Here is a 23,248-nt window from a genome sequence, read left to right as displayed (position 1 = left end):
ACAAATGCTGCAAAGCCCAGTGTGGACACAGATGGAGAGACTGAAACCGTTGCACTTTGAAAATCTTAATGTATTTAATGCTTAAGTGGCAAAGATACTTTTCGTATACCTTGTCCCTTTTTTGAGCCTATATTTAATGCCAACAGGCTTCATGGAAACTCTTCTTCTGATGATGTGCAGTTTCTGTGCACCGGCCCAGCTGAAGAAACTTTTTCTTTTTGTGTTTTCAGATCATACTTGCACAGTTCATTTTCACAAAAAAATATTAAATTGAGTTTCAAGGAAAAGTCATGTTCTGATTTTTATTGATAAAATAATACCTGTGTACAACGGTCAAACAAATGTTGACTCGCATAGTTATACATATCAGACATTTAGAGAGCAATGCAGACCAGCATTATCCACAACGGTCCGTGCACGGAGTATAATTCATTTTCCATTGTTCATTGTTGTCGTATTGTTGTAATACAGTATAACAATGTCAGTTTAGGGGTATTTCATAACCTCATTGGTCTACTCATGCAAATGTTTCTGCTACGTGTTCGTTGTTTGATAGCCGATGCTGCCTCTACGTGGTTAATGCTCGGCCTGTGTTACTGTCGCATTGAAAGAACGCGTGCAATTCAGCACCAAAACTTCAGCTTGTTTCAACTTTAATAATGAAAATTGAGTAAAGGAAGTCGAGTCAGAAACGGAGACATATCACCTTCAAAGTAAAGGTTGTGCGTTTTCAAACTTGCTCCAGCGATCAATTCATGGAAAGCAAAATTAAAGAAACAAAAAAATAAAATATTCTACACAATATATAATGGTTAGTCATATTTCTGCCACTTTCCCACAATTGAATGTGAATAAACTGCCACTGGTCGCAAACACTGAATCATTTGATTGTAATGATTCATTATGTCATCGATCTTAATGAATGTTTCAGGCTGTGGTGTTGAGACTTCATGAGTCCGACTCAAAAAAGAGTTGATTAAACTTGAACTTTGACTTTAATGCTGCCTCTGTTGTGACAGTAACGCCACTAAGCTATCCCATGTAAAATCCTTCACGTTTATTTACCGTTTGCACTTTTAACTATTCTACATAAAATAAATGAATAAATAAAAATCCTTCTGCAGGATTATCCTCTGGGCTGTGTATAAAGTGCTTCATTATTATATTCCACCACATAAAACTCACTTTCAAACAGCTCACTCAGCCCGCACTTAAATAACGTGACTGTGGACCATCTCTAACAGGGTGCACGTGTATCTGCTCACAACACGGGCCTGTATTACAATATTTAATAGTAATAACATATAAAACATACCGTCACTCTTCAAATTGCTTTACTTTTAACAGATTAGAGGTTTTCTGCGCGTGTCTGCTGCACGTTGGCATCACGCTAACAGATGCCAGGCCAGCCAATCAGCTCCTAGACGACAAATGAGTCTGAAATAGTCTGATTTAAAAGTAAAGCAATTTGAGAAGTGAAAATGTGTTTTATTACTATTGTTAATAAGCATTGTCATACAGACCAGTGTTGTGAGCAGAAACACGTGCACCCTGTTGGAGACTGCTGTATGCTATTAAAGAGTAGCACTGCTGTGTTGACTACACAAATCCACTTGTCTTATGCCAAAGAGGATAATCCAGCAAAACAATTGTTATTTGTCAATTAATTTAGTTTCATGTAGAATAGGTAAAATACAACAGTAAATAAATGAATGATTTCACATTGGGCAGCTTAGTGCCGTTATTGTCGTGACGTCATCAGGGAACATATTCACGTCTCAGCACTATAGCCTGTAACATTCACCCACATAATTAATTAAATAAATTGATAAGATATTTCCATACAGACAATTCCAGTGGTTGTGCCAATTGGCAATTTATTCACAATCTGTGGGAAAGAGGCAGAAACATGACTTCATATATACTTTTATTTTGAAGGTGAGTCGTCTCTGTTTCTGACTCCCTTTACTCAATTTTCATTATTAAAGTTGTAAAATGGAACAAGCTGACGTTTTGGTGCTGAATTGCATTGCACGCGTTCATTCAATGCGACAGTAACACAGGCCGAGCATTAACCACGTAGAGGCAGCATCGGCTATCAAACAATGAACACGTAGCAGAACACAGTAGCACAAGTAGACCAGTGAGATTATGAAATACCCCTAAACTGACATTGTTCATTATACAACAGCAAAATAATTACACTTCTTGCACAGACCCACAACAATGGCATACAGTACTTTGTATTAAAAGTTTGATGCAATCCTTCAACTCAAAACGTACTTCCTTGCACAGTTTATCTATCCTGAAGAAGAAAATAACTCAAATGCATAGAGTCAAGAAACTAGCCGGTGAGAATCATTTGTTTCGATGTGTGGCTCATGCAGACAAACTGCACTTTGTGAACCGCAGATTGGGCATGCTGTGGTGGGCAGACAATGGTTGTCTCATTGTTAGTATCTCAATGGAATCACAATGTCGGATACAATCATGTATTGTGAAGCTGACTCCTAGCAGAGGTCTCTATTTAGTATTGGTCAAAAGACATCGGTATTCTCTAACATGCATCTTAGCAATGCGGGTAATCTTAAAGGGCTTATGCCACATTAGGAGGGTTACAGGCTGAACAATGCTCTGTGATAATGATGGTGCCGCCACTGTAACGTGTTTGCTGCCACTTTTTTTTTTTTAATAGAGAGGACATGTGATTGCTAAATTGTCGGTGCGTCTCTATCAGTGACAGTGAAACTCTGTCGGCTCTACTTTAAGTCTACTATGATGCACTGCTTTTACTCATGAGACGACGATGCAAGTCCTCAAAGACTAATGACAGCAGGGGTTGATGGGTAATATGAATGTATCAGCGGGGGAAATTAAATTCCAACTTAAAGTGCAAATCTTGGCTTTATTATCAAAATGAAGTACATCATGGACAGAGGGACGTAACCGTAAATCACTGAACATTTTGTGACTGAAGCCCAGAAGATTAATAAATATAGCAAGAAACATCAATCTTGGTCATTCCCAAACAAGCAAATACATCAGTTTAATACAGCTGAAATGGTTCGTTAGTTTGCTCACATTCAAAAAGGGATAATAATAATAATAATAATAATAATAATAATAAAAGGAAAACTAGGTCTGTTAGAAGAAACTGATCAGACATGGACAGAAATGTTCACAGTTCTCAATATTAACTTGTTAAAATAGTCGATAAAATATTTTAAATAATTAAGAAAACAAACGATGAGGCTAACGCAGCATGTTCGACCTCATTACGCTTTCCAGCGAGATTCACAGATGAATCGAAATAAATAATGACCATTTTCACAGCTTTCGTTTCCTTCCTGTCCATCCGGATGTTTTTACCCGCCAACATGCGTACCTTCACATGCCTTTTCTCCAGGATTCCTTACAGGATGAGATGCACCACGGACCTGCTGCCTATCCGTCTCTGTGTGTGTGTGTTAGTGCTCTACAGCTTCTGTACACTTCAAATTAATGTTTATACATGAAAGAATTCTGCTGAAAGATATATACAGTAAATATTATGTGAACTAATGAGAAAACTGCACTATTTAAGAAAGCTACACAACACTTTGCAAAATGGGGGGGGGGGGGGGGGCTGTCACTACCAGCAGGAGGAGCTGTGAGTTTACGTGTGTGCATGTACATGTCTCTAGCATACAGCTGTCGGTGGTTAGCATATACGCTTGTATGTGTAAATGTAGCCCTTACAGTACGGGCAGGAGTGCGTCACATCCTTGAGGTCATCAATCAGACAGGGAATCAAGCAGCAGCCAAGATCACACCTGAAAGTGAGGAACACAACATCATGTAACGCTGTGATGGAGCAGAGAGAAGTCACGTCATCTCTGCTGCGTGTTGTGATCCGAGCTTCTCCGGGTTTTCTTTATGTAGCTGGTGCAGGGCCAACAAAGCCCGTCACAAACCCCTGTTGGGTCACCTTCATCAGTGTGCCACTTACCCTACGAAGAAGCAGAAGAGGCAGAAGAGTGAGTTCATGAGGCCAACATCGTGGGAGATGCGGGTGACGATTGCCTGCTGACAGTGCGGACACACAGTCTGCACTGGTGAGGTCTGGAACATCTCCCCCTGCAGTACGGTCACAGTGGTGGCTGCTCCTGGAGGAGCCAGGACGGTCGCTGTGTGACCCCCCATGTGGACAAACTGACTGGGACCAGGGCCCATCTGTCCCGGCATCGGGTGAGGAAAGTGACCGGGCGGATGTGGGTAGGGGCCACCTGCACAGAGGTAAATGACACTTAATATAATCTATATGAGGTTAGACACGGATCAACTCGTCATGTATAATGATAGTTAGGAATCTGAATTAAGGCGAGTGGCTCACAGTGATGGGGCTGTACCAGCAGGATAAGAGTTATTAACAAGGAATTCAATGAAAGATGTTCAAGCATCACCAATACTGTCAAACCCACTGAGAATTAGCATCCAACTGTAGTAGTTTCTGAAAATATGTTATGACAGTGTGTTTGTCAGCTTATTTTTAGACTTTATGTGTTTATTCATATTTGCAGACTGTCTGCAGCACCTGGTTGTAGTGGAGGCATTGGCATGGGCATCTCTCCAGGGACATGTGGAGGGAGGAAGCCTGGGTGTGTGGCCTCATAGGGTGGAGGACCGTAGTCTGGAGGCAACGGCTGTCCCTCTACAGGAGCACTTCTTACAGGACCTGTTACTGAAGAAATAAAACACAGGTTTGAGTCATGCAAACAGAAATCATACTCTAACCACCTCACAGCTGGCCCTGCTTGATTATCAGTTTGCTCAAAACGTGTTTCCTCTTCGGGAGAGTTTTCTAGGTTGGTTAATCAGAGGTGCACTTCTCAACAAACACAGGGACTATTTCTCAAACACAATGATGATGAAAATATAGTAAAAAAATGTAACGGTCAGTGTCCAAAATCCTGCATGTTTAGTTGCATTACCAGGTTGTCCATTCTTCTCCTCGATGAGCGGGGCACTGGGACCTCCAGGGTACGGAGGAGGAGGATCACTGGACATACTGGCCGGATGTCTGTAAAGGGGAAGGGGTCGGACGCGGAGCTACCAGCAAAACTCCTCTGGACTTTTATCCTGTGAGGAAAACAAACACACATTCACAGGTTGAGTCCCGCGGCTCGGACTTCTCTCAAGTCATAAAATATTCCAGCAACAGTCAGAGGAAGTAGTTCTGCACACGAGACGTAGGTTTGAGAGGAACAGCGTAGGTTTTAAGAAACTTTGTTTCCTGACTACGTGATATCAATGAGTAATCAAATCATTTGACTATGATGACGTGACTGTAGACCGCTGTGGGGAAGTTTGAACTCAGCAAACTAGAGACTGACTGAGTCGTGTGGCTTAAAAAATGTTTGTGAAAGAAAATGTCTTTTTCAAAGTAAACAGGTCGAGGCTCTGTCAACATGTTCACTAATAAATGTCTTTAAGGGGGAAAAATATTTACCTGCAACTGGGAAAAGAGAGATTCCGCCGGAAGAATCTGGCCACTACCTGTAATATGAAGAAACATGTTAAATCTACTTTAATAAGGTAAATTACAATAATATTAATAATGTCACTTCAGGCTACAGAACCACTGAACTCATGTAAATAAAACCAGCTGAGTGACACCAAACAGAGACTTAAAAACTAAAGAGAAACACCGTCGCAATGACTTTATGTACAACAACAACAATCAACCTTGTTATTTGGAGGCATTTCTCCTGCATTGATGCTAACGCTTCCCAGCTAAACTAGCTAGCTGGTGTTTCGTGTAATCCTTCCACCAGATAATCCAGCTCAACGCTACTTGCACAACTCTCCATGAATAACTGAGTTGCGTAATGGAGGCCAGCACTAACCAGCACTGGTGTTAATGCGGATCGAGGAGCGCATCTAGAGTACCGTTACGTTAAATAATGGCGGTGTTAAGTGTTGGCTAATTGCCAGGTCGCAGGGTATTTATCTCACCTGGCTGAGAATAACGTGAAGCTGAATGTGTTGAGAAACGACTGACAGCGAGTGTGTGTGTGTTTTCAGATGGTTAACGTTAATCTAACCTGGAAGAAAATGTTTTTTTTTCAAATCAAAGCATGTTTTGCTAGCTGTCGTTACGCTAGCTAACGTCGCCATTCTAGGAACAACAGACTGGAGATATAAAGCCTGAAACACGTCGCTGAAACGACTCTAAACCGTCTTTAGTGTTGTAAAACACCGAGTCTGTGATGCTGCAGCTGAAAGACACATTACCTGGTTGTGAGAGAGATGCTTCCCGACGGCGGTGTCACGTTAACTGAAGTACTTTGACGTTAGCAGCTTGTCTCCTGATGAGAGTCAACATCCGTTCACACGGATTTACACCCCGCGTCATTATTGATTATGTTTCAAACAGGCAGGGTATTTAAAACAAGAAGAACACACAAAACACAAGATGACAAGTGAGAAATGTGTAGTATAAGTATGTATACTCCAATAAGAAAGACTAAGATTGTAAATTACAAACAGTAAAAAGCTAGGACAGTAAGTGCTTTTGATAAATTGATCTGTTGAAACGTTACCTACCGTTTGCATACATATTACCGTATCAAGTAAACATGTGCGATACACAAAAACAACAAAAATACAAAAACATAATCCTATTTATTTTTGAAAGAGCTCACCGGAAATGTTAGTATGCTATCGTGTCTGAATTGACTCTAGCTTCAACGTCTGTAGCAGGCAGACTGGTTAAAATGAGTTAATCTAGGTATGATCTGCTTAATCCGGTAATAATCAACAAATAATGAGTTGTACAAATATATATCAATAATAATAATGTATTGTACGTATTGATACAAAAGATAATTGCAATATTACTGTTTAGTAGCTAACGATTAAGTTTCCAGGTGGTCACAGCGAGGAATTGCATTACATTAAATTTTAACTATAGACTGTATAGTGTTAATAAAAGTAAAATTGTTATTTATATCAATATGTAAAACTCATTATTCGTGTGCTATAATAAATAGTAACAGTAGTTTGTATTCATAGATTTGTCTCGATAATAATTTGCTGTGAGGAAACTGCAGCACTATATTCAATAACTAAATCGGTGTAAGCATTAAATCAAGCTGTAAGACAAATTATTAATGTAATTATTATAAATAACAACATTAGCATCAGTATTGATGTCTTAATAAAACTGTTTAATAACAGTTTTCTCATGTGGAGTCTAATGGAGAAGACAGTTGGCCAAAGTCTCTTTAAAATCATAGGGTTATCTGCCCTCTAGTGGACACAGAAGGTAACTACAATACTAACAAACCTAATCAAGCTAGTGTCAATACAGACAAAACGATGAAAATACTTCCGGTCTATACTTTCAAATCAATGTGACCAAAATAAAACGAAAATAAACAAAAAATATCATGAAATTATCGATTTCATTGTTATCCAGTGATCACAGCGAGTAGGAACTACATCTCCACATCCTTCAGTGGAAATGCCACAGATATTTATACTGATATTCATAATTTTGTACGTGTCTCTCACAGTTAGCATTCCACGTCTGTAACAACACGGGCCACACGGTGTTTTCAAAATAATGGCAGATGTAAACACTGATGTTAAAATGTTGTGTCTAGAGTCTGGTGAAGTGATGCAGCATGAACGTTGGTAGTGTAGTCCACCGGAATGAGGGAGCCGACATGAAGGACTGTATGGGGATTTCCAAACCATCATATTATTTTACAGTAACATCAATCTCGAAAAAGAATAATTGTTTTTATGTATTGATATGCAACATATATTATACATTATACTATTTATATGATCATTATTAATTGTATTATTATTTTAATTTTTTTTTAGTTTGGTTACTTTATTTTCAAAGTTCTTACCGGAAGTTTACAACGTCTGCTTTGATGCTGTCTTGATTAATTTAGTGTAACGAAGTTCCTCCTTGTGGCCACTAGAGGGCAGTATATATTAATAACGATTGTATCTATACCAACAGTTTGGCCAAAGTTTCTTTAGAATTGTAGGGTTATATGCCCTCTAGTGGACACAGTGGGTAACTACAATACTAATTAATAAAGTTAGAGTCGATGCAGATATAAAACAAGGTGTATACTTCCGGTCTATACTTTCAAATTAATGTGACCAAGATAAAACAAAGAAACATAACAATATCACGAAATTATCATTTTTATCGTTCTCTAGCTAGTAGTAACTACATTGCCACCCTTTAGTGGAAATGGCATAGATATTTATGGTGACATTTTTTTATTTTTGTATGAGTCACTCACAGTTAGTCCATGTCTGTAGGCCACATGGTGTTGTCAAAACAATGGAACAGTCAGGCACTGATGTCTCCGAAAAGGGAGTCAACATGAAAAACTGTACGGCTGACGGCACACCTCCAGGACAGTAAAGACTTACCTGTACCCACTTGATACTGAGGATAGTTCTCCAGCATCTCAGTACAGCCCAACTCAATACGAGAATACACTGCACTCCAGGAAACACAATGAGGAACTGCACTACATTACATATTGACAAACACTATATATGTCAGATACTGACAGTGGTACTAAAATGACGATATGCTCATCGATAACTCAAAATAATAGCTGTGTCAATTAATTTATGTATGTATTTTTGGAGCACCATATACACATTTATTTACTTATTTTCAATCTATTGTGCACATTATATTTTATTTCATGTGTTATGTGCCGACATTTTGGGCTTTGTATAAAAAAATAATTGAAAAAGCTGACAGTTGTTTTGATTTTGCTCTACTTTTATTTTTATTTCATCTACTTTGTCCCTATAGGTTTATAACAAACGATCGACGCACTTGCCCTGACCCCTTCCCCTCCTGACCTCCTCCCCGCCGGGCGGTCCCAATACTAAAAGCGAACGCCCTACGTTTCTGGACCGCTCGGAGACAGCCAATCAGATTCGCTCGTTGTACCAGTAGCTCAGCTCTGGATAAACAACAGAACGTCTCAATCGTCTCAATTTGTTTCCTGTTAGCATTAGCATTAGCATCCGCAGCATAGCCACTGATCACACTGAACGTGTAACATGTAAACGAAAGCGTTTACATATTGTCGATTATATATATATATGTTTTTGTTGACCTTAGTGTCCGTTTAAAGAAAGCAGTAATCGGAGCAGTAACGCGCTGTTAGCTGCCGAGCTGCTAGCTAGCTAACATCAACACAGAACGATGGGGTCCATCCTGAGTCGCAGAATCGCTGGTGTTGAGGATATCGATATCCAGGCAAACTCGGCCTATCGATTTCCTCCGAAATCGGGTAAGTATTCGGTCATCTGGATTCGGTTGAATCCAGATTATTCCCACTATCACGTATCTTCTTTAGCGAAAATAAACACGGAGGCACTGAGCACACTAACGTTAGCTAGCTAGGCTCTAACGTTAATGATTGATTATTGTCTGTTGATTATCATCCGCTAGTATTCACAGTTAGATCGTGAGCGTGTAGAAAGGTGACTGTCTGGATCACGCGTTATTCATCTTCTGTTGTCTGCAGGGTCGTGCTACTGGACTGTCAGAGTATTGCAAGTTGGTTTATTGTTATTACGACATCGTGATAATAACACACGAAGCTTTGTATCCCTCACACTCAAACTTAATGTACAGACTTCGTCAAAGTGTTTCATCCACACTGAATTGAAGCTACAAGAGCTGAGGAACAAGTGACGCTGACAGCCAGAGACATGACACCCATGTCAACAAATGATGTTCAGCTTCCATACACGACCTTTAAGGCTCTGTCTCTTGTTAGTGTGCTATTTCAAAGGTGTCTAATATATGTATGTCTTAGTCTCACGTGTTTATTACAATGTACTTAAGATATTGTCAAACAGTAAAAACACAGAAGAGATTCTACTTAGTTTAAACCCATAAAAATACCACACATTGTACTGTCAATTGGTCATATAATCTCCTGCATCTCAGTACACACACCACATTCTTTTTCTTTTTTAATCTAAGAAGGTTTACACCTCAAAACAATCTTTTTGAGATATAGAAATATGAATGATCACATTCATGCTACAACAGGTAGAGATAATTAATGGCATGGTGTTGTGTGACTTTATATTAGTTTTTCTCATATGAATTATATGCCTACGTTAGACGCAAAAACATAACAAAGAAGAGAACCTGAAAACACAAGTTATCATTACCAGTCTGACATTGTTTGGGGGTTCACGTCTCCTGTCCTCGTGCCTCTGAAATGACTGCATTATTAACCATGAGCTCGAACGTGTTGCTCCAAAGCGTCGTATTACACTTCAGCCAACAATTTGTACAGCTAAACCATTTTACTTTTTACAGGCAGATCATTTGAAGTAACTGTATGTTAATTGAGATGTTGATTACACTGACACAGACAGAGAGGTCCCTTTTTATAAAGAAATGTAAGAACATGATCAGTGTCACCATATGATGTTGCTTGCAGCATCTTTATTATTCATGTTAATTTCCTCTTGTCTTCAGGGAATTATTTTGCGAGCCACTTCTTTATGGGAGGAGAGAAGTTTGACACGCCGCATCCAGAGGGATACCTCTTTGGAGAAAACATGGACCTGAATTTTCTTGGAAATAGGCCAGTGCAGGTAAAAACAGATGTTTCTTCAATCCAGTTGTGTTAATCATCTGAGAACAGCTTTAAAACTACTATGATGTAGTTCTACATTTTATGTCAGACCATGTTGATAATTACAAATCAAATGTCATCATCCATGTTGCTCTCATTATGTCAATAGTTTCCATATGTGACGCCTGCACCCCATGAGCCCGTGAAAACCCTGAGGAGTCTGGTCAACATTAGAAAGGACTCTCTGCGTTTGATCAGGTAAAGATAACAGACGCAGTGTAAAGGTAAACAACTGTTTAAAGGAAAATAACTTCCATTGTTACCTAAAGTGTGAAACCGTGTGATTCTAGGTATAAAGATGACTCCGACACCCCGGTGGAGGAAGGTGCGAAACCAAAGGTTCGGTACGGTGTGGAGTTCACTTTCGATGCTGATGCTCGGGTGGCCATCACCCTCTACTGCCAAGCATTCGAGGAGTTCTCCAACGGGATGGCAGTGTAAGAGCTTCATCTTTTCATGGGACAGAGTCAGATGAAGCTTTAACTATTGGGAGCACAAACATGGGCCACATCTCTCAGCCTTTGAGAGGATCCATTGTTCAGACTGGAACAAAGCAGCATTGTACTAGTGGAAAACCTTGTGCCAGAGACTTTTAAACTCTGTTTTATGGATAGTGAGACTCAAGCCTGAGAACACACAGACTACAATAGATACAGTGGGTTATTAGCAACCTCCAGTCACCATGGATACTGCTAAGGAGACTTAGAAGAAGATGAGAGTAACATTTTGCTCTGAAGTTATCGTGTTATGATGAGAGGAGACAGAAAGATGAGGCCTTTCTTACGGGACTGCATCAGATATTGTTACTGTCGTGCTATGCTCTTCAGTGTTCTTTATTTTCATCTTGTCTGGGGACACTAGTGTACCGAGTACTTAAAGATGATTTCCTTAAAGACAATTGTCTGAATGAAACTGCCCAGTTAGAAAAACAGAGTCCAGGATTTCTTCGTCCTGCTGCACATTGACGATCTCTCTCTGAAACGTACTGTGTGCAGATACAGCCCAAAGAGTCCGTCGCTGGTCTCTGAAACTGTGCACTACAAGCGAGGGGTGAGCCAACAGTTCTCCATGCCGTCTTTCAAAATAGATTTCACCGAGTGGAAAGAGGAAGATGTAAGTATATAGATATATATCTTTAATAACTTTTTACACTTTTCTATGAACAATACAGTTTTACAATTATAAGTCTTCAAGGAAAAACGTTTACAATTACATTTTTACAAACAAATTTTGTTTCATGACCGAAATATAATTACAGAAAGAGCATTTGTCTTAAATATTAATACGACATTTAAAGATAAATAATATATGGGGTAATATCTGTGAATGAGTTTAAATAACAGGTCTTTGTTACTCAACACATTTGTAGAGTACATACAGTTCTCCACGTTCTAGCACCAAGAGCTCCGTCTGCCCATTTATATTTTTAATACTTAAACATTAAGTGAAGAGAAGAATCTGCAGCAGATTGTTACCAGATCACACATCACAAAATCAATTTGTCTCCACGTGTGTTGGTTTATGTCCCCGTGCCTCACTGAATAATTCAATCTGTCTCTTCTCTGTTAAAGCTGAACTTTGACCTCGACCGCGGTGTGTTTCCTTTGGTAATCCAAGCTGTGGTGGATGAAGGGGACGGTGGGTCACGAGAGCTGCATGACAGTCAGGAAGGAGATCACTCCAACGATGTTTCTTAAATACATCGGACACAAACATTTGTATTAACCAACATACTGTGTGTTCTTTTAAAGATTGCCTCGGACATGCTCACGTGCTTTTGGCAGCCTTTGAAAGAGTACGTATACATCTAATTAAAATGAATCCTTTTAAATTTGAATGAAACAAGTTTTTAGCTGAAACATGTTTGTTTTTTCATCTCCAGCACGTTGATGGCAGTTTCTCCGTCAAGCCTCTGAAGCAGAAGCAGATTGTAGGTTTATGAACGTCCTTATTTGAGTGATTATAGAGTGGACCCCGTAGCTCAGTCCTTTTCCCCACTGGCTGGCTACGACACATCCTTGTGGAGTTTACAATGTATTAAACCAATAAGCACAGGCCTTTATAACACGGTTATACAATATTACACTGGTGCATTGTTTTCCACTTTGGGTGTTTCTCTCTTTTTTCACCATACATGTCTTTGTGTCTCTTTTCAGGTGGACCGTGTGAGCTACCTCTTACAGGAGATCTATGGGATTGAGAACAAAAACAACCAAGAAACCAAGGTTTCAGTGAAAGTTTTACCATATTCATGAATCACAAGGCTGTGAAAGTTATTCAATGTTTTATTTGTGTTAATTTTGATTTCATTTTGTTGTCTTTTTCCAGCCCTCCGATGATGAAAACAGTGACAACAGCAACGAGTGTGTTGTCTGTCTGTCTGACCTGCGAGATACACTCATCCTGCCCTGCAGACATCTGTGTCTCTGCAACTCCTGCGCAGACACTCTGCGTTACCAGGCCAACAACTGTCCCATCTGCAGGCTGCGTAAGAAGTTCTGCTCTTTAAGGTGCTCAATTGATGCTATTTTAGGAGTAGTCATGAGAGTATTTACATTATTATTGTGTTTGATTTGTCTTACCAGCCTTCAGAGCCTTGCTGCAGATCAGAGCTGTGAGGAAAAAGCCTGGTGCTCTTTCCCCGGTGTCCTTCAGCCCTGTTCTGGCTCAGACTATGGACCATGACGAGCACTCGGTAAGTCTCGTGTACATTTGTGTTTAATCAGATAACATTGGCTAAGACGATACAAAATCTAGATCTTTATCGTTTATCATTTTGCCTCTGCAACTTTGTAAATGATGTCAACCAGCAACTATTTCAGGAACTACTAACCACAGACTGACGTCTGATCCTCGTCTATGTCCCTCTGCAGGGCACAGACTCTGTTCCTCCCGGCTTTGAACCGATCTCCCTGTTAGAGGCTCTGAATGGTCAGCAGTCAGTGTCTCCTGCCATCCCGTCTGCCCCTCTCTATGATGACATTAACTTCTCAGGGGGTCCGGGCGGCGAAAGCAGGCAGCTGAGCTCCCCGGAACATTTGAGTGATGGAAGTCTGCAGAAAGGCAAAGTCAGCAAGTCACCTGACAGGTATAGTTTACCCGTACATGCACTCAAAAACATCGCTGTAAGAAATCGGGTTTGGACAGGAAATGACATGCTATGAATATGTTTGTATCTGTAACATTAATAGCAAACATCACTTTACATTGGACTCCCATTGACACGGTGACCCTTTAATACATTGACGTGGTGTTCAGTTATTTTCCACATTGGTGAATTACTGTGGCTGCTGCAGATTGTCTTCCATATGGGTTTAGTCATGACATAATTGTGGAATGCAGCTACTACCTGCTCAAACTTTTAAAGTATATCTAAATACTACCACATCTAGAGGACATTATCTTGTGTTTAAGGTGTAAATAGAGTGAAATCTGTCCATTTGATCAAATGACCTGTTCTACTTATATTTGTATGTATTCATTATTTGTTTGTCTTGTCGTCCTCTCCAGCACCCTCAGATCTCCATCCTCTCCCATCCAGGAGGAAGATGAAGAGAAGCTGTCTGAGGTGTCTGATGCTCAGCCACACACACTGCTGTCCAGCAGCCCCGCCCCCACTGACGTAAGCCGCCATTGCATAAACTGACATTTAAACTCTGCTACAAACAAAAGCTTTAACCAGTCATGTTCCCTTCTTCTTTTAGGCCACAGCCACAGAGGATGTGGCAGAATCTCTGTCTCCAGATGATGGTGAGTTTTGTCGTTTGCCAGTCAGTGAACAATGATTGTATGTGGCACTGGTAAAGATTTGTTGGCTTTGAGGGTTAGATTCATGTATCCTCTCTTGGGTGATCCAGAGGACAGGATGCATTCTGGAGGAGACATCCTACAGGACTGCAGCAGTGAACACAGCAGCTTGACCAAAACAGAGAGCGACCCAGCGGGCGACTTGTCTCTGCCAGGTGAGAAATTCTCTGCCAGGAAAAGAGAAGAAATATACGACTGTCAAGAATAATCTTTACGCCCCTGAAAACAGCACAATATGCACCGAGTATGTAATCTATTTATCTATCAAGCCATATACAGTATAGACCTGTACTTTCAGACAGCTTAGAGCAAATTGGATCAAGCGTCGACTGCAGTTCCTAAAATGTATCGCATTATCAACTACAAATCGCCCGGTTCTTGCTTATTTTTGACAACTTTCTAGTTCTCTAACGTTTCTTTTCCTAAAGCCAAGACTCCAGGCTGTGATTCTCTGTGCTTTGCATCTAACCTGTGTGCTATTGTGCCTCTCTGTTTCCTAACACTCCTCATCTGTTTCCTGCCGTCTTGTCCCTTCGTACCGCCTCACTTTGGGCAGCTCTAGGTCCTGATTCCTGCTCTATTGGTATGGAGGAATAACTGTGGTATGTAGGCTTTCCTGTCTGCTCTGCTTCTCTGTATGAGCTCTACTGCTCTCACTGAATCCCTTTTCCCCATAAATAGATCCATTGACCTCTATCCCAGCTAGAAACACAAAAGATCCAGCAGGTATTATCATATGGAATTCTTGCGATAGGCCCATCTTATCAAGAATGAGCACTGTTTCTATATATATATTTGCGTCTCTATTTATGTGAAGTCTGACTGGAAAGTTCACTCTGAGCCATATTGCTTATTCATTGCTTCTCCCTCTTCAGGATCATCAGAGTCAACAGAAAGCCTGAAAAGTCAGAGCACAAACTGCTCCAGCCAGCCGCTTCTGTGTCCCACAAGCAGCCTTCATATGGAAGATGAGCACCTCGACCCCTGACTCTGATCTATCCTCTTCCCTCGCATCCATCAGAACAGATTAATGCGTTACAAAGATCATCCAGTTCCTCTATTCCTTATGACCCACTACCCAGTCTTCTGCTTCACTGATCAGAGCCAACGACAGCCCCGAAAGGAAGTCCACCAGGACGAAATGTCTCTGACGTGAGAAAAGAAATTTGACTCCTGCGAAGATGTTCTTGGTACCTTACTCTATGACTGATGTTAAAAACAAAAACCCTTTCATTAACTGTCAGATGGTGTTCAGTTGTGTGTCTTGACCAGAGTTGTGGTCTTGTTATGTGGATTCCAGAAATACTTCACTACCTGTCGTGGTGGTTTTAAGCACACTTACTTTAAATCAACTGTATCGATTCCTTAACTCTAAATTCAGAAGAATTTATAAATACAGTTTGTGTCTAGATATTGTATTCATCAGTGAAATACATTAATGACTTGAGAACTTATTTTTACAGTAAGGCTGATTTGGGTTATGAGCAGAAATTTGAAAACATATTTCGTGTGTATCCGTGTGTTCATTTGAAGTGATTTTGCACTCCGACAAAGTCGTTTATAATCCATTCCTTATAACAAGAGTTCACGTTGAGATGAGTTTACGTTGTCTACCGTCTTAAACATCTACATGTCATGTTTATTATTTCAATGATGTGATAGCTATGTATCATAACTGTACTAGAATCCTGTGTAGTCGCCTCCAAAATTCTATTCTTGCATATTAGATTCAGTTAACATGCACATTATATATGACTTGGATAATCAATAAGAGCTACAGATTCACATCCTAACAGCTAAACTCAAAGATAGCAAAAGGCTGCAACAAGCATCGATGCTCCAGCTACATGTATGCTGACTCACTATTGCACAGTAAGCGTGCTCGTCGTAGATGTACATCTCTGTACAGTCTTTTTGTGGCAATGCCGGTGTCTGCTTATGTGATGTAGCTGCGGAAAAAAGGGGGTCTGGTGTTTGTGTGGCTGCGACACATTTACATAACATGCTCCTTTACGTGTAGCGCCATGCATATAGATCTATGTGCCTTGAAGTGATATGGCTGCCTGCTTGTTGCATTGGACATTAGTGTTTATATAAATGCTACAATATCAAACAGTTTTCATCCAGTAGACAGGATTTTGATGCTGATGTACAGAGCCTTTTGTTTTCTATCGCAAACTTCATGCTACTGGAAACATGTATCTTGTTCTAGTTGTTGCAATATGAAATTGAACTGTTCATTTACTATGTTGTCATTTATTAATTATGCATTTAATCTTAGTACTTAAGTTGAAGCGGATGTTTGATTGGAAGGACCACATCCAATGCAATATGTGCAAACATGGCATTTTAATAATCGCGCTAACATTTGCATGTGAATTTGTAGTGGATTAAACCTCTCACTGCTTTTAAGTAACATGGTTATGTTGTCTTCCCCCCCCCCCCCCCCTCTTCTTCTGTGCCATTTCAACTTGATACTGTGCCTTCCTGTTCCTGTTCTGACCACTATTGACCTGGTATCCAGGATAACTCCACAGCAGGTGGTTTGTGGCTCTCTGTAAAATCAATACTGTTTTCCTTGTGTGTATAGCAGCATGTGTATGACAATAAAGAACACATATTCAGCACTTCAACTATCAGTGGTTTTGTGATTCATCCCAATACTTATTTAGTGCTGACAGTATTTATGACATTTTTACGACTTACTTTACTATTTCATTTTATGCCTCCGTGCAAGTGACAGCCGTAGCTGCATTATGTTTTGGGGTTGTCTGTACGTGAGGACCACTTATCACAATATAAAATATTATACTATGACATGCTTTGTGACTTTTTGACATATTATACTATGACTTTTTTCGACATTCTATTCTATGTATTTTTTACGACTTTTTCGACATGCTATACTATGTATTTTTATACATTTTTTGACATGCTATAAAATTACTTTTTCATGACTTTTTTCAACATACTATACTATGACTTTTTCTGAAATATTTCGACATGTTATACTATGACTTTTAGATATTTTACGACATGCTATGATTTTTTCTGAAATTTTTAACATGCTTCAAGATGACCTTTTTTGACATGCTATATACTATGAATTTTTATGAATTTTTACGACATGCTATAGAATTACTTTTTCATGGCTTTTTTTGACATACTATTCTATGACTATTTTTGACAGACTTTACTACAGCTTTTCGATGGCACACATCAATAAGTTCAATTAATAGTATTAATATGACTATTAATGTCAACTATACTAAGATTTTTTCTTGACATACTTTACTTTGACTTTTTTATGACATTTTAGTGCATATGACTCTTTAGCATACTATACTATAACTTTTCTACGACATACCATTCAGTGACTTTATGATATACTATACTGTGACTTTTAATGGCAAATTGAATGGCAAACAATTTTATGAGATGCTATATTATGACTTTTTCTTGAGATCTTTATGCCCTATAGCGTGACATTCTTTCTGACCTTTTATGACATAGTATACTATATCACTATAGTATATAACATATTTTAACATATTTTTTTCATGGCGTTCTATACTTTGACATTATATACATGGTTACAGGAAATAACTTTTCTGACACTTTGGGGGTCTCCAGACACCCCGAGGAAACAAATTTATGTTTAAGAGTGAAAAATTGTGTATTTTGCATAATACGTCCACTTTAATGACAGCTAGACGTATTACATTTCATTGGGATTCAACGGGACTTTTGATTACTATTTTTGGCCAGTTTAGAGACAAAGATTGTAAATGAGTGTGTGCTTATGTGAATTCATCCACTTGGCTTTGAGTCCATTCTAATTCATTTGCTGACAATGCTGGTTTAGCTGTTTTGTCCCTCAGCTTTCTAGTTCCAGTTTTCTAGGGTGTCTTAAATGTTCCATTGAATTAAAACCATACTTTCATAAACAGCATGTTATGTCTTTGTTACACTTTTTTGACAGACAAGACCCAACAGAAATCATATGTTAATCAGAAACTCACAAGTGTCCAAGGCTTTTCAGGTGGAAGATTAATTGAGATCCGTGTTTCATGTTTTTTTTACAGCAGTCCATGGTCCATGTGTTATTTGCTCAACTGCAGTTTGACAAAAACCCACAGGACAGTTTTGCTTAGTGCTTTCCCAGTAGAGGGCGCTGCTTATCCTGAGAGAGGACTCATCTGTGCCAGGTTTCCACCTTACACAGCTCAAAACACAGGTCAACAGACGGCTGGGATAGCTTTGATTTTGAATTTTGTTTTAGATATAAAATGATGAATCTGTGTAGTATTAATGTGTGTGAATAAATATCTTCCCTGAACATGCACATAATATACACTTAATAACAGCATTCATTTAGACTCTATTGTAGTCCTTATCAGAATGCAAGGGAGGGTGATTATTGAGTTCACTAAAAATCTGTCTGTGCTATTTGTTAAAAGAAAGTTGAATAATCTTATATGCTTGGATTTGTATAGGATCTTGCATACCCCAGTCTTCCCTTACAGTGTGCTCCTTGACAATACTTTTAAATTACCTTGTAAAAATCCATCCATTTAACAGACAGGCACATTTATCTACATCTCCTCATTACGTTTTCCAAAGTATTAATTTGACTGGTCATGGATAAAGTGAATAATATTATTTAACAGTAAGCATTATTAATCCCAAAGCAACTTCTGAGCTATGACCCTATGATTTTACATTCGGGCCCCGGGTTCAAACTTAGGACAAAGTAATGTACACGGTGTTTAATGTACACAATGTTTCACCAAATCATCATGGCATTGGATATTGTAACAGATTCAAATTTGAAGAAAAATAACTAAAGTAAATATAGAACTTTTCCCAAAAGTATCGTATGTCATAAAAAAAATGAAAATAATGCAATGAAAAATACATAGTATGCCATAAAAGTATCATAAAAAGTCATAGTATACTATGTCCTGGGAGTGCCTTTCAGCCCACTGCTACTCATTGATGTTTCATTTCAATGTTTTGCTAAGGACCGTATCAGGCCATTCCACTTTTATATAGTGAGAAAATTAAAGTTATTGTTCAATTGAAGTTATTTTTCACTCAATTACTGTAGATAGTGTTATTCATAGATCAACGCTATTTATTTATTTAAAAAAATGTCTTTCCCATTGTATAGCTTTAGGTCTCGTCTTGAAACTACTACATATGGTTTATTTTGAGCTAATGCTGAAGCATGCTTACAATAACCTGCTGTTTTGTGACTGTTCCTTTAAGGATGAGTTCTAGGTGTTTCAGATTTCAAGCATAACATTCTTCTGCAGTATTGGTTAACTGTTGCTCTCTGCTCAGCTGGACCAACAGGTGTACGTACACCAGTGTAACATTTTAAGAGTTTTAAGTTACACTGTGGCCTCAAGCTTGCTTGTAAAAACATAATACAGTGAAAGAAATGTGTGTGCAAGTGTATGTGTATACGTAAATGAGATTATGGTATCTCACACTTTATGCTAGAGAGGGTCAGTGGGTGAGGCTATACTGTATACATATAACATTTTCAGTGCGAGAGCCAAAGTCCTGTCTCCTTTCCTAAACTCTTTTCAATTTATTAGCTTGTCTGAAAAACTGAAACATGTTTCTGGGATTCTGAAAACTCAACCGTGTCATTCACTTGGATATAACTGGCTGTTTTAAGAGGCCGTGAGGAATTAGTTCAGACTGCCCCTCCCCTCACAGGCCACACAGATTGACAGAGTTGCAGTTTAGAAAAGGTGATTTAATCTCTGGACAACCGTATACATGCTTGCCTCTAACATCTGATGATCTCATGGGCAGAGATGGTTTCACATTTGTGATTGGCAGCTATCCAGATGACGCGGGACGGTGGGAGATTTCCCATTCAGCACTGTAGTGAAGGCCAAAAGGAAGCAGTGGGTTGAAACAATAATCCTTAAAATAATTCTATTTTGGTTTCATCTCCTAAGGTTACGTTAAACAATATTAGGGCTAAGCCTCAAACCGGGTTATTGTGGCATGAAGCCTGTTTTTCTGCAGAGAATAAGCTAGACCACTTCAATCAACTGTTTACTTTCATTGTTTGCATTTGTTTGAGAAAGGGAAGCTTTTCTGAAATTGAAATCAACCAAGAATGCTGTTTTAAACTATTAGACACTTGCACAACCATAAAAAACAATAAATAAAATATTTAGCTGAGATTTAATGATATAGAGCTTCAGGACCGTCTTTCCATAAAACCATTACTTTATACTGAATTCAAAGGACTTGTCTACTGTAGTGTGCTGACAATCAAACAAGTCTGTCTCAACAGGTTTACCTCGCCAGTCAAAGCAAGGGCTCTCTCATGTAATTAGCTCGTGCTAAACCTCTTTGAGGCATGAAATCATCCCAACAGCAATCCACACAAATCTCCACCCTCACTCAGTATGGTTAAATTAGCCCACATGCCCCTTGATCTCCGAAAAAACATGCGTATCACCACATCCAGTCTCACAACATCTCACTCAGCCCCACCCAGAAAAACACATACCTGAATTTACAGTTAGTGCATGTGCCAATATACAGTAGATGTGCTAAGTAAAAACTACTCCTAATCTGTCATCATATCTCAACAACAGCTTTTCTTTTCCTGATGAAGGTGATATATATATATATATATATAACAGTGTTATAACTAATCTGCCTTTGCTGTTCAATCCAATCTGGCATAAAATCTCATTGTAACACAAGATCCTTATCACACAGTCAATATCTGAAAATTCTACAGACATCTTAATTAATGTGTGGGAAATGTAGCAAACAAATGATTGATGTCAACATCTTTAGCTGAGGTTAAGTTACAAAAGAAATACCCCATGAACATAATGTCTGTGATTTAAAAGCAGGGGATTTAGAGCCACGTGCATAGAAATCTATCCTACTTTGAGGCGCCCACTTTACAGTATGAGATCAGAGAGAAGGAAGAGGAGAGAGCTGGAGAGACACGAAGGTCGGCTTGCCTGAAGTGAGTTACATTACAGTCAGAGCTGTAGGACAAACAGAGTTTGTTAGAAAGGTTTTGTTTACTGTGACTAGACCATTTATGGCATCAGTATAAAACCTATATTGCAAAAGGCTGAAAGAGAAAAAAAACAGATAACAATAATCAATAACCCCCTGTCTTGAATTATTGAGGCATCATGACACAACAGGTCAGTGGCTCACCGTTCCTCAAGTCCTTCTTTCTGAAGACTCCTGTCAGAGTGGTCAACCCTCTGCGACAGAGACGACACACACTCCCCGCTAGCGAGTTCAGGAACCTCACGCCACAGGATGCCATCAGTGTGTTTGAGATTGAGAGAGAAGGTAAGTCAAGTTTCTGCACACCATATAACTAATTTGTTATGACACTATGTATCATCCAGTAAGAACTAAGACTGACTTTCTGTATGTATTTGATAAAGGGAATATACTGGATTTTCCATTCTGTCATTGGGGAAGGTAATGTATCAGTTTGAGTGTTCAATATCATCTTAGTGCCAGTTTTAACTTAAAAGAAAACCCATTTCATTCATCCCCCAGCATTCGTCTCTGTGTCTGGAGAGTGTCCACTTACCCTGGATGAAGTGCTTAACTTCCTGGGTCAGTGCTCTGAGCTTTCGCTGGGTTGGTTTGAAGAAGGACAGCTGGTAGCTTTTATCATCAGCTCTGGCTGGGACAAGGAGAGGCTCTCGCAGGTATGAAAATACTTAGAAAGATTTGTAAAGAATACAATGTGACAGGCCTGGCTTTTCTATGCAAATTACTGACTTTGACAAACTTGCTCTGGTGCATGTGAATTTTGTCTCATTGGAGCTTTGACTTAATTATTGCCTCTATGTACTCTTTTTTTCCAGGAGGCAATGACTCAGCATGTCCCAGACACCCCCACTGTGCACATCCATGTGCTGTCAGTGCACCGTCACTGTCGCCAGCAAGGCAAGGGTTCCATCCTCTTGTGGCGCTACTTGCAGTACCTGCGCTGTGTGCCAGGCCTCCGCCGAGCTCTGCTGATTTGCGAGGACTTTCTGGTGCCCTTCTACCTGAAGGCCGGCTTCAAGGAGAAAGGACCATCAGCCATCTCCGTATCCCACATGCAATTCCAAGAGATGGAGTACATGTTCGGTGGGCAGGCGTATGCACGAAGGAACAGCAGTTGCTAGTCCATGGGGACTAATCCACAAACTCACCTCTAACATGGACTGAGGGCAGATAAGATTAATATAACAGCCAACAGATGGACAGATAGAGGCACAGAACCAGTATGCACCAGAGAACTGGGTTCAGTATTGGCAGAAAGGTCTTACTGGAGCTCCTAATGTCAGCATCTCACAGTATCCTAAAGACTGTGTGAGGACAGAGGGGACCAGAATGGATTCATGCAAAAAGAGGAACCAGTGGCTTTATAGTTAATTTGACTTATCAGATATCAAATGATGTTCCCTCTGTCACCATTTGCATCGTGGCTTTGTGAGCTTAATGTTGCTTCTTCATTTATTTATTGTTAATTAGTTTATTTTTAATTCATCAAATCATTTACAATTCACTTTGTAATGTAATCGAAGCAATTAATTGTCAATTTTTGGCAATACTGAACGCTGGAGATGTGATGTAAATACTCACAAAAGGTGTGATGAATTCAGTGTCATTACTGTAAAAGTTAGTAAGTAACTTGAGGACGCACATACTGATCATGCAGCCACTAAAAACGCTTGGAT

The 23,248-nt window shown here is 39.4% G+C and overlaps 4 protein-coding genes across 7 annotated transcripts in view; 3 read left to right on the top strand and 1 right to left on the bottom strand.

The window, feature by feature from the left end:
- polr3k (polymerase (RNA) III (DNA directed) polypeptide K) overlaps positions 1 to 287 on the top strand; it is a 2,031-nt gene extending 1,744 nt beyond the window's left edge. Inside the window, exon 3 of the mRNA XM_076086389.1 lies at positions 1 to 287. This exon is cut by the window's left edge and continues 84 nt beyond it. Within this exon, the coding sequence (XP_075942504.1) occupies positions 1 to 44 (44 nt within the window). The 3' untranslated portion in view covers positions 45 to 287.
- A 1-nt stretch (position 288) lies between these two features.
- On the bottom strand, positions 289 to 6,407 carry cdip1 (cell death-inducing p53 target 1). The gene is made up of 6 exons (XM_076086388.1): positions 6,274 to 6,407; positions 5,489 to 5,535; positions 4,971 to 5,118; positions 4,574 to 4,720; positions 3,989 to 4,265; positions 289 to 3,812 (listed from the first exon to the last, which is right to left on the bottom strand). Exons 3-6 carry the CDS (start codon positions 5,044 to 5,046, stop codon positions 3,701 to 3,703), a joined length of 612 nt encoding a protein of 203 aa, XP_075942503.1. The 5' UTR covers positions 5,047 to 5,118; positions 5,489 to 5,535; positions 6,274 to 6,407; the 3' UTR covers positions 289 to 3,700.
- A 2,580-nt stretch (positions 6,408 to 8,987) lies between these two features.
- On the top strand, positions 8,988 to 17,128 carry mgrn1b (mahogunin, ring finger 1b). Of its 4 annotated transcripts, XR_012952914.1 has the most exons (18): positions 8,988 to 9,326; positions 10,535 to 10,653; positions 10,804 to 10,892; positions 10,985 to 11,131; positions 11,690 to 11,807; positions 12,266 to 12,332; positions 12,446 to 12,489; positions 12,577 to 12,624; positions 12,851 to 12,919; positions 13,023 to 13,182; positions 13,280 to 13,389; positions 13,568 to 13,782; positions 14,205 to 14,316; positions 14,399 to 14,444; positions 14,552 to 14,656; positions 15,058 to 15,103; positions 15,183 to 15,227; positions 15,377 to 17,128. XR_012952914.1 is itself a non-coding variant. In XM_076086387.1 (17 exons), exons 1-16 carry the CDS (start codon positions 9,239 to 9,241, stop codon positions 15,096 to 15,098), a joined length of 1,578 nt encoding a protein of 525 aa, XP_075942502.1. In that variant the 5' UTR covers positions 8,988 to 9,238; the 3' UTR covers positions 15,099 to 15,103; positions 15,377 to 17,128. The 4 variants fall into 4 exon arrangements, 2 of the variants coding, with proteins under 2 accessions (XP_075942502.1, XP_075942500.1); XR_012952913.1 differs by having other exon boundaries at positions 15,058 to 15,227; XM_076086387.1 differs by lacking the exon at positions 15,183 to 15,227.
- A 4,563-nt stretch (positions 17,129 to 21,691) lies between these two features.
- On the top strand, positions 21,692 to 22,693 carry aanat2 (arylalkylamine N-acetyltransferase 2). The gene is made up of 3 exons (XM_076081313.1): positions 21,692 to 21,857; positions 22,074 to 22,228; positions 22,388 to 22,693. The coding sequence occupies exons 1-3, from the start codon at positions 21,692 to 21,694 to the stop codon at positions 22,691 to 22,693; spliced, it is 627 nt and encodes a 208-aa protein (XP_075937428.1).
- The last annotated feature ends 555 nt before the right edge of the window (positions 22,694 to 23,248 follow it).

The sequence above is a fragment of the Anarhichas minor genome, unplaced genomic scaffold (assembly GCF_050575085.1).
Source record: "Anarhichas minor isolate MPS153535 unplaced genomic scaffold, ASM5057508v1 ptg000007l, whole genome shotgun sequence".
Classification (NCBI taxonomy): Eukaryota; Metazoa; Chordata; class Actinopteri; order Perciformes; family Anarhichadidae; genus Anarhichas; species Anarhichas minor.
The sequence above is the reverse complement of the archived record's forward strand: the minus strand, read 5'-3'. Positions and strand labels throughout refer to the sequence as shown.